This window comes from Cottoperca gobio, chromosome 20 (assembly GCF_900634415.1).
Source record: "Cottoperca gobio chromosome 20, fCotGob3.1, whole genome shotgun sequence".
Classification (NCBI taxonomy): Eukaryota; Metazoa; Chordata; class Actinopteri; order Perciformes; family Bovichtidae; genus Cottoperca; species Cottoperca gobio.
The window spans coordinates 5,769,611-5,784,951 of record NC_041374.1 but is presented as its reverse complement, the minus strand read 5'-3'; the positions used below and the strand labels follow the sequence as shown (position 1 = coordinate 5,784,951).

The following is a 15,341-nucleotide window of genomic DNA, read 5'->3' as shown; positions in this document are numbered from 1 at the left end:
AAAGAGATAACTTGATTTTCTGTTTGTTTGAATGGGGGGGGTGAAATCATTACATCACATGCTGGTGGGTGTAAATAGATAATTAAGTCATTTGATTGCCTGCATTATTTATCGTCAACGCCGCTATATAATAAAAGGAACTGTTCAGTCCGAGGTTCAGAGGAGAAAATAAAGTGGGCCGAAACAAATGGCCTTCCCTTGTTTAACTAACAGATATGAACGCTCGTCTCGCATCGCCTCCAGCAAGAGCAGCTCTGATCATGAGTCATTTTCATACTATGCCTGACTGCATAGAATACGCATTCATTTTATAACCGTGATAACAGTCAGGGGACTGTCCTGACATTGAATTTCTTTATTATGATGTGGTCAGTGCAGGCGGATGCGTGTCAGCGTGCGTTAGATATCAGAGGAAGAATGTGTGTGTTGTTCATTAACCCTTTAATGGTTTTCTCAAGTGGAAGAGCACATTTTCAGGTGTGATGATTTGTTGGGAAGTGAGCCAACCTAATTGTAACATTTCTAGCACTCGGTTGAAGTATGTTATAATAGATATAAACAGCAGCGTTTAGTTTTTTTTTTTACTGTAGGAGGAGGACTGACTGAATCAGTTATTTCATGGTGAATTTGTTGTCTTTGTATTTTCTTTGAAAAAATATATAATAGTCAGTTAAATCCTAAAGGTGATACTCATAACATTGGTAATAATGAAGTCAAATTGAAATGTATAGGAAATACTTGAAATGAGCTGGCTAGGGTTATAGAAATAACATATATGAGTATTATCATGTAAAATGCTATAATTCAGTGTCCAAAAATAGATTTGTGTAACTAGAAATGTCACTAAAATGTCTAATTTTAGTGTAATCCGACTGATCTTAAAGTAAAAGAACATTGCAGCTGTTTGTAGAGGCTGATAATGAAAAAGATTTAAAACTTTGTGGTCAGATATTTTGCTGTTAGTGCCCAAAGGAACTACGCTCGGTCCCAATAAAACAATCCATTGTTTTGTTTTTTCTGTGTCAGACCATTATTTCACTAAATGGATGTTGTGGTCCAGGTGCTGGGACAGAGAGAATAGTCACCTTACAATGATTTGCTTCGGAAGAAATCACTACCCAAAAGAAAACACTTTATCCTAAGAGGTTGCCAAGACCTTGCCAAATAAGCACTTACTGTACATGAAGAGATAAATGACACAAAACCACGGCCAAACATTATAAAACAAATCTTTCAATCAATCAGAATCGAGTAGATTTTCTCCAGTTCACTCACACCGTTGCTCTGCCTTTTAAGAGTGATTGATGCCGCCACGTAAATAAATGTATGTGCAGAGTAAAAAGTGATGCATGTACAATGTTTTCCTTTAAACGGATACCTCGGTTCTTAGTGCATGCGCGCATTAAACAGATTACAGCTTCATTCAACACCTAATCAGCCAGTGAGATCGGATAAAGATCAGCCAGGTAACTAATCTTGAATGTGTTGTTGTTGTCCCTGTTGTCCCCCAGGTGATCCAGACCATCAGTGCAGTGGATAAGGACGAACCTCCGAGCGACCACCGCTTTTATTTCGCCCTGGCTGCCCCTGTCACCGGCAACCTCAACTTCACTCTGCGAGATAACAAAGGTGCGACCAACGTCATTTTTTTTTTTATTCCTCACAATCGCCTGGTGTCGCTGTTACTTCTCGATTATCTGTCTTTAAAACACAAAATATATATTCATGCTATGTGATGTTAAAAAGTCTTGAATCTAACTTGCTGCAGAAATCCTAAAGTCATTCAGCAATTTAAACTTGTCCTAAATGTCTCTGTCCTTGTCGGAGCTCCACGTGTCGGATCAACCCTGTTGCATTAAGCTGCTAAATCAAAAAAGAAAAACTCCCTAGAGGAAATTGCCAGTGGCCTTTTGGACTCGGTAAAGGGTGTTGGTCAAGTACGGTGCGGCCTATTTGCTGCTTACTTACTTTGAATTGAGCCTGGCAGCAATGCAATTGACACTTCGGTCATTGCTCACTCTGGCTCTCTATATCTACCCTGCATCGAGACACAAACTACTCTGCAATCTGACTCCGGAGACCAAGTTCAGAGTAACTGGTGCCCCCCGGTGAGCCTAGCTGTGCCAAATGAAACCATAATTCTGCAATGACAATGCCCTCGCTCCCTTTTCTTTTTTTGTAATTTGTACATCAAAACTAAATGCAAACAAACTTTCTGCTGCAACTGGAGCACATCTGAGATTTGTGCCACAATCCATTAGAACAAGGTCTCCATGTACTAGATCAAAGAATAACCTAAACCTTAACACGCAGGCTGAAAACTTCCTTTGTAACATAATGATTTGCTCACCACCTACACACAAAGCAGTGGGTGGATGAAGAAAATTAGCTCCTCATATAGGAAAACTTTGCATATAGCATTAAAAAGAAAACCACATGAGAATTGTGCCTGACTGTCACGAATCCCCGCTGCTTTAAACATTGCTGCGACACTCTCCGAGGTAAATGCCCTGTGTTGAGTGTTTTGTTTGAGCTCGACTAAGGCTATCGTGTCACATTTCAGAGGCAGCAGCAGCCGGGTTGTGCCAAAGTAATCCACGTGAGTGCAGACCCGTGTTACATGATGAACTGGATGTTTAATGGTAACCTCTCAGCGAATTTAAGAGCAACTTGGCCGGAAGATGGTTTTTGATAGCTTCGTCGAAGAAACGTTTTCTGCGATCGCAGTGTTTCGTTGAGAGATTGTGGTTATGCCATATAACCGCAAAACAAGTTCTAACAAATTCAATATTTTGGGAAACGTATTTGCTTTCTTGCGGAGTTAGATGAGAAGATCGCTAACCCCCTCTCATAGCTGTATGTTAAGAATTAAGCTAGAGCAAGGTGACAGTTAGCTTTACTTTGGACGATGCCAGGCTAATTGTTTCCAGTTGTTATGCTTTGCTAACCTGCTCCTGGCTGTTGCTTCACAAATATGTCTAACTCTCGGCAAGAAAGCTAATATTTCCCACGTGGTCAAACTACAGTACAGTTGTCTAAATAAGCAGCAACAAAGTCAAAGTAAAAACATAGGTATTATTTATTAAAGATTTGATTGACAGTAACCAACCCACCAGCTGATTCTGATTCAAATGATTGTAGCATGTAGACGTGTGACATCTTGTTTTTTAACTGAAGAATTAAATATGTAAAATATGTTTTAATACATTTGCTGCATTTTGATGCTCAGACTTTTGTACTTTTAATTAACAACATTTTTGAATGCACTTATTTTTTTTTGTTAATTAAACGATCTGAGTAACTCTGTAGCTCAGTAGCTTAACATCTTATTTAAAGACCAAATGTTTCCCATTTAGTACCATGAATAAAACAAGTGTTTTATTTTCAACCCATCATAATTGTTACCAACCAACTGTATGTATTTTCTCCTATGAGAACATTTTTTTGCTGATTTGACTAATGTGGCATTTCCAAGAGAACTCATCTCTATAATAATGTTTACCTTGTTCTTAGTCTCAAAGAGCTACCGGAGTATAACCTTCGAGACACAAAGGAGTTCAAAACGAAATCTACATTACATGTGCTCAACTTTTGAAGAGCATTTCCATCCATTGAAGCATAAAATGCTTTTTCTTTTTCGCTGGTGTAATTTCTTTCCTCCTCTCGTTCGCTCAGATTTCACGTAACATTTTTACCATCAAACCAAAGCTGTTATTAGCCAACAGGTGGTCAAAACCAGGGAGAGATGCCACAGTGTGTCAAATAATGAATTGTGTTAATGACACCATCTGTTGGCATTCCTGCTTTGAATACTGTAAAAATCATTTCAAACTGCACAACGAAGGAAAACAGCAATCATTAGAGAATATAAGTCAAGCCTCCTGCTAGATGTATGAATGTATATATTTATATACAGTATTTCTGCAGTTCATTTGCTCTTTAAGTGTATGTTCTTCCTCTGCTCTTCAGACAACACGGCGTCCATATTGACGAAGCGAGGCGGTTTCAGGAGACGGGAGCAAGCTATGTATCGGCTGCCGGTGTTGATTGTGGACAGTGGAAGTCCCGCCTTAAGCAGCACAAACACGCTCTCGGTGCGAGTGTGTGACTGTGACTCCGACGGCGTGGCCTTGTCTTGTGGAGCCGTGGCCTACACTGCGACTGGCCTGAGCACCGGCGCCCTCCTGGCTATTCTAGGCTGCATCATCACGCTTCTGGGTAAGATTTATATGACCTCAGTGTCAGAGGTAACAACTACTGCTGCTGGGGGAGGGGGTAGATATAAAGCTCAGGGCGATCATTATTGTAGATGTGATCTCTTTGCAGCTTTGGCCGCTTTCCCCGTCAGATATTAAGACTTATTATTCAACAATCTAATTATGGTTACTCCCCATTATTACTGTTAACAATTCGTCTGATCGTGGGGTTGCTTGCGTCGCTAGCAGTGGAATAATTTACTGAAGTAAAAGTAGCTATACCACAGTCTACAAATACTCCATTACAAGTAAAACCCCTGCATTCATAATTGTACTTAAGTATCATCTGCCAACTGTACTTAAAATATCAAAAAGTACTCAGTATGCAGAAAACTTACCCCCCTGAGTGTTATATCATTATATATTCTATTGTTGGTTAATTATTACTGACGCTTTAGAAGTTTACTGTTTTATTTTGTCGACTTGGAACTAATATAATAGAAATAGAACTGTCAAAACTATAATGAAATGGTATTTTATTTGTAGTTTGGTTGTTTATTCTATAACAAAGTGCATTATGTAGAAAAGTAAAAGTAGTATATATTGTTAATACTTGAGTTCCACAAGTGCTCTGCTCAGTATCATACCTTCCTTTGCAGTTAACGTTAATATGATTACAGCATGTAGGTAAATGACAGCAGCACATTTAGCAAATTGCAACCAAACAAAAGCTGAAGCATCGTCCAAAAGCAGATCTGCTGCACAGCAACACAACAAGCAGCAGTATCATCAGCGAACAGCTACTGATGTTGACAAAGCACACAAGTAGTGATGAAGTGAAACAGCGATCACTGGGATCTCTGAGGAGTAAACCCTTTTGGAAAGAGTTGCTGCGGTCCCGCGTTTCTAACAGAGCAGGACTTCTCTGCTTTCAGCTTGAAATGTGTGTTTGTGGCCAAGTCGATTCTCCCTCACAGCTGATATCACGGACGACAAGCAGCAGCACAAAGCGCTACATGAACATTGTTTTTGCATTATGAAATATGACCAGCAGCAGTGATTGTAGAAAGTTTTTGCAGCTGTTACCGATTGAAAGCAAATTAGGACCCCTCCCAATATAAATAATATATAAATAAATATATATATATATAATAAAAACACAATACCCTCTCTTCCAATATCTCAAAAATGATATATTAATTACAGTTAAAGTATTCCACCCACTCTCTATTTTTGAATTTCATAACAAAATCAGATGTTTTTACTATCAGATAATAATTATTATTGCAATACATCACATGTGAGGATGAGACCTTTCCCCATGATCTCCAATACAATTCCGACTACTCTTCTTTCTGCTGAAAGAAGAAACACGACCCCCCCCCCTCTCCCCTCGTAATAATGTGTGTACAGTCCCTTAGCAAAGCGAGGGAGTGGGCAGGGCATCGACAGCCTAATAGACTCCAACAAACATCGCTTTCGAGTTGTCTGCCTGAAGTAGCTCGCAGGCTTTGTTGCAGCGGGAATATATTTAAGCCAACAATCTTTGCGGTTCAGATTTAAGTTCAGATTTAAGTGGAGGCGATGTAGATACAGTGCAGTGCTACAAAACACTGCTTACCTCAGTATTTACAAACCCATTCAGACTTATCTTTGCTATTATGCTTTCTGCGGGCGGTCGTATGTGTGAGAGAAGCTTTGCTGAGGCAGAGTTGCATCTCGAGGTCTTGCACATGTCAAACCTGGAGGGAGATATCTTCCCCTCATACTTCCTCTTTGTTAAATGCATGTGACCTAGGTCAGCCGGCTCTGAAAAGCAGCCTGGATGTTTACATGTAAAATGCCACTGAAATGTTGCCAACAGGATCAATTAACTAGAGTGAGTGTACTGGGTTTTGGTGGAGGATTTTTCCGTTTGTCCAACCTTTGAGGAATGTAAGACAACATGTGCAGTCTGAGATTGAGGCATTACTCCCAAAAGAATCATACGAACATGTTAACTTGATTGGACACTTAAATAAACATAAAGTAAGTGTTTATACTTAATGTTTAAGTCTCCAACAGCATTTTTCTTTTAAACCTTCCGTTGCCACTTATGGTTATGTTTCATTTACGTGACAGTGCGCCTGCTGCGTTTGAGCACAATATACTAAAAGAAAGCAGAGCCTGAAGGCAGCCTGAGTCAGTGATGAGAAATAAGATTGTAGATGGTTTCCTCTCCTGAATGGAGCTGTCGTGGTGCCTTCCCCCGGATACATTTCAGTGTATTTTATCAATTTAATTATAGTGTTTTTATAGAGGTCATAGAGAGAGCTACTGTATGGAATATTGCATTTCAAGGTCAGGCACTCGCACACTGATTTCATTTTTCTACCGTTACGCCAAGATGTTTGTAAGGACACTTGTAAACCAGAAGACATTACCATAACCTTAAAGATGATGTAGCGCTGAGCCGTCACCTCCTGGCGGCATTATTGTTCATGAAACCCACAGGCAAAGTGTCTGGGCACATTCATAGTTTAACGCTCAGGTAATCTTCATTGAAAGCTGAGGAGCAGCTAAACAGCATCTACAATGCAATGAGTTCTTTGATGGGGGTCAACTTTGTTTGGATTTTTCTACCAGTTCCATGAAGTTTGCCTTCTATTGCAACGGAGAATACATTCTGTGATTAATGAAAACTTCAAAAGAGCAACAGGGGAAAATATGTGCCGGTGTAACCCTGGACCAAGTATCGCTAATGAAAGCTGGCTTTCTTTTGCACAGCATGGCCTCAAGCCACAGGCTTAGAACTAATGGCCTCCAGTTTAATATACCTCCAAGTCGCCTCGTCTCTGCGATTGTGTGTGTCCTTAGCTGTTCCCATCATTCTGTTTTGCTCAATTGGATCAGCCTCTTTCCTCTTTGTGCATATTCTTCCCCTGTATTAACAGCCCATGTGCGATCCTTTATTCTGATCTTCCTTGATGCTCCTCCATCAAGACCTCTTTCAATCTGTAGGTAGCAATTGAGGCTGTGATTGCGTTTGATTGTATTGTTTTGGACGAGACGCGAGCCGGAATGAGACCCGAGCTGCTCGTCGTCCTCAGAAGCTGTCGTTCTTGAATAACGCTGGATATTTCAGATATTTTACTCTTCCGTGTAAACATGTTACAAATGAAGCTCCTGCATTTAAAATCTTAAAGCACAAAAACAATCAAAAATGTACTTAAAGTAAAAAGTAAAAGTACTCCTTATGCATATAATAGCTCTTTTCAGAAAACAATTTATATTACTGGATTATAATTAATGAATCATTAATGCGTCCATCACTTTAATGTTACATGTAATATAATTGTGTAGATTTTGTATCAATAATCTGAATAAGAAAGAAACTAAAGCTGTCAAATACATATAGTGGAGTAAAAAGTATAACCTTGAAATGAAGTAAAGTAGAAGTATAAAGGAGCATAAAATGGAAACACTTGAGCAAAGCACCTGAAAATTGTACTCAAGTACACACTTTTCTTTTTTCTTTCTTCCATTAATCTCTCTCCGTCTGATCAGGTGAGAAGAACACACACTCCTACCTGCAGCACTGATTCTAGTTACCCGTCATCAGTCGAATAACTGCGAGACAATGCTGCAGAGTGCAGAGCTCTTCACAGTGCCACTCTTCTTCACTCGTCTCAGGATTCATCAGTTGTGTCTCAGAGCTTTCAATCACAGCAGTTGATACAAAGTGTGCCGTTTCCACCTGCCTGTAAACCGCGCTGCGCATTAGCTTTGGCTCTGCGTACTCATAAGCTAAGTGGTCATTAATCATAGGTTGATATTTTTAGATTTAATTACAGAGCTTGTCCTCTACTACTTGCAGCAATATTCCTGAAAATGCTTGGGTACAACTATGGGGGCAAATGTTTTGGAAATGTCATTTAAAATCTTTTTTAATGGTACAGTCACTTTTGGATGATGCATCTAAACTACTGAGACAATCATTATCTTGTTAAGATCCAGTGCTTTTTCCCCTCCAGTACAGGTCAGGTATTTCTGAATCCTCCAGGGGGCCAATTAGGACATTACGTAGCACTCCAGTTCCAATTTCCAGACAGTTATTTTCTGTCTGAGTACTGCTTATCAGACGTATTCTATAAATCTTCATGTCCGTTCATCCGTCTCTTATTTTACTGTCTGTCTCCCGTGTTAGCCCCTCTGTCTGCGTCTCTATATATGCGTCTGTGTTCAGACAATTTGTTTTTCCAGATGTGATCTCCGAGCTCCACTGTGCACATTGTAACCTGTGCAATCAGAAGAAAGGAAATCAGCCCCTTTATCTTAAACTTAAGCAGGTCAATTAAGAGCAGATTTGTCTTCATAATGGCAGCCTGGCAGAAGCTGAAAAGGCCTCTTGTAACGGAGTTGCAGATTCAAACTGGGGGGAAAAAAGACAGTATAGCCGCACAGGCACATAATCCAGACGAATACGTAGTTAACAGTGTGACAGATAACATCAGCAACAACAAAGAAACCATAAAAGCTGTCATGCAGCAAACATACAGCAGCGCAGATAAAGAAGCCAATAACTCGTGTTTGCGGATTCTGATTGTTTCTATGCCCTTCATCAAGTCGTGGTGCAGAATGTATTTCGTTGCAATGTCATCCATGGAGGACTGACATCTGTCATGTTGATGAGGACACCTGAGACCTCTTCAGGTGTCTAGACAAGACACCTTTATGTTCTTGCCAGCTCTGCTCCACATTTCGTATTCTCTGTTCTCATAGTTATGAGAATTCTAAGTCCGCAAGTCAGTAACTAGAGGTAAAACAATTGCCAGTCGTAACTATTTTTCATAAATAATTAATCGTGATTTATTACGGAGAAAGAGACACGTATTGAAATGTGAGGATTCACTGCTGTTCTCCGTCCCTGTGAATGTCTTTGAGTTTTAGACTGTTGGTCAGATAAAACAGGCACTTTTAATGATGATGATATTGCTCTGCTAGCTTCAAGGATCCACACGTTACAGTAAATTGAGTTTGAGGTAGTATGAGGAAATAAAGTGCTTTGAGCCTCCCTGCATAGGCAACATGATTGCAGATAACATCAATAATTTATAGTAATACTGTGCACTGTATGTAAAAATATTCTGTCCACCTTTATGTATAACTTGAATAACTTGGCCATGAATAATACCCCATGCTGCTTTTATATGTACAGCGGATACTGAGCAGCTGGTTAATTAATCTCCATCAAATCAAGCTGTTAATCAGAACCTGAAATGTAGCAGGATGTCCGGTCACATGAAGAGTTTTTCAATAACAATTAGTTGGACAATTAGTTGCATTAGAAATGCTCTCTGCCATGTGTATGTCTAGGGCTTTTATTGTGAAAGGGGAAAACGCGACCTGCCGGCAGACTGAAATGCATCCTGAAAGCAGATCAAACATGATCTGCCTATCACAAATTCATATTTAAACATAAAACCTCTTTTCATTTCCACAGTTGTTGATTGATACCTCTCAGAAATTGAACTGCAGCACGGAGACACAGAGAGAGAGAGATACAGAGAGGGAGAGAGACACAGAGACAGAGAAAGAGGGAGAGGGAGAGAGAGAGAGAGAGGCGAGAGAGCGGGAGAGAGAGAGAGAGAGAGAGAGAGAGAGAGACACACACACACACAGAGAGAGACAGAGAGAGCGAGAGAGAGAGAGCGAGAGAGACAGAGAGAGAGATACTGAGAGAGAGAGCGAGAGACACAGAGAGACACACAGAGAGAGAGACTGATAGAGAGAGAGACAGAGAGGAGAAGAGAGCGACTGAGAGAGAGAGAGAGAAGGATAGAGAGCGACTGAGAGAGAGAGAGAGCGACAGAGAGAGAGAGAGAGAGAGAGCGACTGAGAGAGAGAGAGAGAGAGAGCGACTGAGAGAGAGAGAGAGAGAGAGCGACTGAGAGAGAGAGAGAGAGAGAGCGACTGAGAGAGAGAGAGAGAGCGACTGAGAGAGAGAGAGAGCGACAGAGAGAGAGAGAGGAGAGAGAGCGACGAGAGAGACAGAGAGAGGGAGAGAGACAGCGACTGAGAGAGAGAGAGCGAGCGACAGAGAGAGAGAGGGAGAGAGCGAGCGACTGAGAGAGAGCGAGAGAGACTGAGAGAAATTGAGAGAGAGAGAGACAGAGGGAGAGAGAGGGACAGAGAGAGAGAGCGACAGAGAGAGAGAGAGGGAGAGAGCGAGCGACTGAGAGCGAGAGCGAGCGAGAGAGAGAGCGACTGAGAGAGAGAGCGACTGAGAGAGAGAGAGAGAGAGCGACTGAGAGAGAGAGAGAGAGAGAGCGACTGAGAGAGAGCGAGAGAGGAAGGAGCGACTGAGAGAGAGAGAGACAGAGAGAGAGACAGAGAGAGAGACAGAGAGAGAGGCGACTGAGAGAGAGAGAGAACAAGAGAACAGAGAGAGGAGTAGACAAGAGAGAGAGCGAGAGAGAGGAGAGGAGAGAGCGAGAGAGAGAGAGAGAAGAGGAAGAGAGAGAGAGAGCGAACTGAGAGAGAGAGAGAGAGAGAGAGAGCGACCTGAGAGGGAGAGAGAGAGGAGGAGCGACTGAGAGGAGAGAGAGAGAGAGCGAGCGACTGAGAGAGAGAGAGCGAGCGAACTAGAAGAGAAGAAGAGAGAGAGACGCGACTGAAGAGAGAGAGAGAGGCGAGCGACTGAAGAGAGAGAGAGGAAGCGAGCGACTGAGAGAGAGAGAGAGAGAGCGAGCGACTGAGAGAGAGAGAGAGCGACTGAGAGAGAGAGAGCGAGAGAGAGAGCGACTGAGAGAGACAGAGAGAGAGGAGAGGGAGAGAGCGAGCGACTGAGAGAGAAAGAGCGAGCGACAGAGAGAGAGAGAGGGAGAGAGCGAGCGACTGAGAGAGAGAGCGAGCGAGAGAGAGAGCGAGAGAGACTGAGAGAAATTGAGAGAGGGAGAGAGAGGGAGAGAGAGAGAGAGAGACAGAGAGAGAGAGAGAGCGACTGAGAGAGAGAGAGAGAGAGAGAGAGAGCGACTGAGAGAGAGAGAGAGAGAGAGCGAGCGACTGAGAGAGAGAGAGAGAGAGAGCGACTGAGAGAGAGAGAGCGAGAGAGCGAGAGAGAGAGAGAGCGACTGAGAGAGACAGAGAGAGAGAGAGGGAGAGAGCGAGCGACTGAGAGAGAGAGAGCGAGCGACAGAGAGAGAGAGAGGAGAGGGAGAGAGCGAGCGACTGAGAGAGAGAGCGAGCGAGAGAGAGAGCGAGAGAGACTGAGAGAAATTGAGAGAGAGAGAGAGACAGAGGGAGAGAGAGAGACAGAGAGACAGAGAGAGAGAGGGAGAGAGCGAGCGACTGAGAGTGAGAGCGAGCGAGAGAGAGAGCGAGAGAAATTGAGAGAGAGAGAGACAGAGAGAGAGGCGAGAGAGAGCGAACTGAGAGAGAGAGAGCGACTGAAGAGAGAGAGAGCGACTGAGAGAGAGAGAGAGAGAGCGACTGAGAGAGAGAGAGAGAGAGAGAGAGAGCGACTGAGAGAGAGAGAGAGAGAGAGAGCGACTGAGAGAGAGAGAGAGAGAGCGAGCGACTGAGAGAGCGAGCGACAGAGAGAGAGAGACTGAGAGAGAGATTGAGAGAGAGAGAGAGACAAGAGAGAGAGACTGAGAGAGAGAGAGAGACTGAGAGAGAGAGAGCGACTGAGAGAGAGAGAGAGACATGAGAGAGAGAGAGAGCGACTGAGAGAGACAGAGAGAGAGAGAGGGAGAGAGCGAGCGACTGAGAGAGAGAGAGCGAGCGACTGAGAGAGAGAGGGAGGGAGAGAGCGAGCGACTGAGAGAGAGAGCGAGAGAGACTGAGAGAAATTGAGAGAGAGAGAGACAGAGGGAGAGAGACAGAGAGAGAGAGAGAGAGCGAGCGACTGAGAGCGAGAGCGAGCAAGAGAGAGAGAGAGAGAGAGAGCGAGCGACTGAGAGCGAGAGCGAGCAAGAGAGAGAGCGAGAGAAATTGAGAGAGAGAGAGACAGAGAGAGAGAGAGAGAGAGAGGCGAGAGAGAGACAGAGAGAGAGCGACTGAGAGAGAGAGAGAGGAGAGAGAGCGACAGAGAGAGAGAGAGAGAGAGAGAGAGAGAGCGAGCGACTGAGAGAGCGAGCGACTGAGAGAGAGAGAGAGACTGAGAGAGAGATTGAGAGAGACAGAGAGAGAGCGAGAGAGAGAGAGAGAGAGACAGAGAGAGAGAGAGAGAGAGAGACAGAGAGAGCGAGAGAGAGAGCGAGAGAGAGAGAGACACAGGGAGAGAGAGAGACTAATGAGAAAGTGTTGCATGCTAGTAAGAAAAGGGCGGCCCAGAAAACTCACCTTGTTCAGTATCGATTGCGCCTGCTAGATCATTTAAACAATTCAATTACAGCACAAAGCCTTTGTAACACTAAATTGATCTCCTTTGCTTCTGTATTTCATTTAGTGTACAGCGTCAGTAAATGTGTTATGATGAGGCGTATCTCGGTTGTGTGTTTGGCTAAACTGTCTGGGCTGGAAATCATTTCTTATAGGACCCCTCGGTACAGTATCTGACACAGACTCACTATTTGTATGCCCGGCCATCCACCTGCTCATCCTAGTAGGACGTGATTGGATGTTGGCAAGCTTCCAGTCTGTGAAGCATCGTGACTGCCTTCTAGGCATTAAACCCTAAAGAGCTTTGCTGGAAAGCACTGAGAATATTCTATTTCAATGTGCCACTTTGTAATTCACTTTGGTGAAGCCCTACTGAATGGAATAGAATTTAGAATGACTCAAGTTGCTCAAATTAAAGGAAACAATCTTCCGCTGACATGTTTGGCGTTAGTGTCAGAGATACTGGAGGCACTGTTCCAAGTATTTCACAAAAAACTGTTGTAAGGTATCAGCAGTCACCAAATAGCCAACCGAGAGGTGCCCGTTCATCTCCTGCAGCCGTTCCATTTTCCTCCCTTCCATCCCTTCCATTTGCTCCCTTATTAGAGGATGAGAAGTGGTGTTTGAATTCGGTTCCTGGGCCTCTTTCTCCTCAGCCTGCAGGAGCTCGACGTCGAGAAGGGAAAGAAATATGGGCCCGTGGAGCGATATTTCACTGGCACCAGTTTGACATTGATGGATCGAGGATCATTAGACATTTGCCAGTTTGCTTGGGCGTAGAGTTATTTTCAGCAATAATGTATGGGGAGCAGGGCGCCTGTAGGATCTCAGAAGGACACGCATTCCAGTTTGGTGGAGTTTTGTCTCGACTGTAGGACGGTGGAAACCCACAGAGCACAATGTATTACACTGCAGGTTTAGTTCTGTAAACTCTTAATTGTTTTCATAGGGCAGTGTTGTTCCCCTCACAGCCCTGCCAGATGAACTCAAATGATCTTACATAACATTTAACTGACGCTTTTGTCCAAAGCAAACGTACAATAAGTGCAAACAGTCATGAGGATACAACTGTGAACAGTACATTAGCTTCAAATGGGTGTAATCATTTTAATTGCAGTACAATAGCTAGTGCAAGATACAGAGAAGATAGAATAAAAACTCAACCGATTTTAAGTGCAGGCGGGTTTTATTTGACGGGTATCTGGGTCTCAATCGCAGCGAGCTGATTGGCCGATGCAGAGTGAGGGGGGTGGAGTTTGACCGTGGCCTGGCTGTAGGAAGGGTCTGATCCATTCACAGCATGAGGCTGTGGGGGTGGGACGGCACGTGAGCCAAATACCCTTAACTTAAATGTGTTCTTTTGATTTGATTTTACACAGGATGTTATTTAATACTGTCAATTACTTACAAGTGGATATTGTTAGCTATTTCCAAACACTACAGCTGTCAATGTTTAATTACTTCAACCGTTTATGCGTAACGTTGGCCTCTATTTCACCCTTTATCCATTGCTATTAATATATATAGATTCTAACAGTAGTGAATATATACTGTTCATACAATATACAGTATATATGTTTATTTTTATATATTATCAACTTAGTTAAGCTGCTCTGGCATCCCTCCACGTACAACAACTGCAGCAGCAGTCCCTGGGTTAAAGCACACCTAGTTTGGAATAACTGTCACACTGCGTTCAGCTCTATAAACGTCCCGTGTCCCTGCATAGTTTCAGCTGACTGGCACAGAAAGTATCCACTTAGTCAATGTTGACTCGGACATCTCTTCTCCCTTTCTCTGCAGTGATGGTTCTGCTAATTGTGACGATGCGTCGGAGAAAGAAGGAGCCTCTGATTCTCGAGGAGGAGAGGGACATCAGAGAGAACATCGTCCGCTACGATGACGAGGGCGGTGGAGAGGAGGACACGGAGGCCTTCGACATGGTTACCCTCCGCAACCTAAACGTCATCAGAGACCCCAACGTGAGGCGAGACGTCACACCGGATACTCCCACCTTCTTTCATTACCCAACAACTACTCGCCCCTCCTATAAATCCCTGCCGGACAACGTGGTGTTTCGAGAGTTTATTTGGGAGCGACTTAAGGACGCTGACGTGGACCCGTCAGCTCCCCCGTATGACTCTCTGCAGACATATGCTTTTGAAGGCAGCGGCTCGGTTGCAGAGTCACTAAGCTCTTTGGAGTCTCTAAGTACAGACTCAGATCAGAACTATGACTATCTCAGCAACTGGGGGCCGCGCTTCAAAAAGCTGGCCGACCTGTACGGGAACAGCGACGGCACCAGTGTCTTCTCATAGCCCCTAAATGTCTCTCTTAACATTTCTCGGACTTAAAAAAAAAAAAAAATACGAGTAATTTATTGTCAGAGAAAAATTATTTTGTCTGCCTTAGTGCACCGGAGGAAAAGATTCATAGACAACACAAGAGAGATTGAAAGAAAAAACACTTTGACTTCAAAGGGTTTTTTTTTTGGTTTGTTTACCTCCTTGTGTGGATTTTTCAAAAGCGTGCCATGGTGAGTTTTGACACAGACTTCAAAAGTGGCTTGACTGAGGAGGAGACCTTGTGTGCAAAAGACATTAAAGGTTTCAGATTTTGGGCTCCAGTCCAACCTTTGACTGCAAAATGCACACATGTTGGAACATTTTTACGGGGAGGCACCTGTCCTTTCAATCCAGCGATGGGCACAGGCCCAGTACTCTTGCTTTGATGCATTCCTTTGCTATCTTTCTGCTAAAAAAAATAATAAAAAAAATCAAA

The 15,341-nt window shown here is 43.2% G+C and overlaps 1 protein-coding gene across 4 annotated transcripts in view; it reads left to right on the top strand.

Moving 5' to 3' along the window:
* LOC115025627 (cadherin-7-like) overlaps window positions 1-14,987 on the top strand; it is a 130,579-nt gene extending 115,592 nt beyond the window's left edge. For all 4 annotated transcript variants that reach the window (XM_029458022.1, XM_029458023.1, XM_029458026.1 and 1 more), the window contains 3 exons: window positions 1,512-1,629; window positions 3,970-4,218; window positions 14,364-14,987. In XM_029458022.1, the coding sequence (XP_029313882.1) occupies window positions 1,512-1,629; window positions 3,970-4,218; window positions 14,364-14,878 (882 nt within the window). In that variant the 3' untranslated portion in view covers window positions 14,879-14,987. The remainder of the gene's footprint in view (window positions 1-1,511; window positions 1,630-3,969; window positions 4,219-14,363) is intronic.
* The last annotated feature ends 354 nt before the right edge of the window (window positions 14,988-15,341 follow it).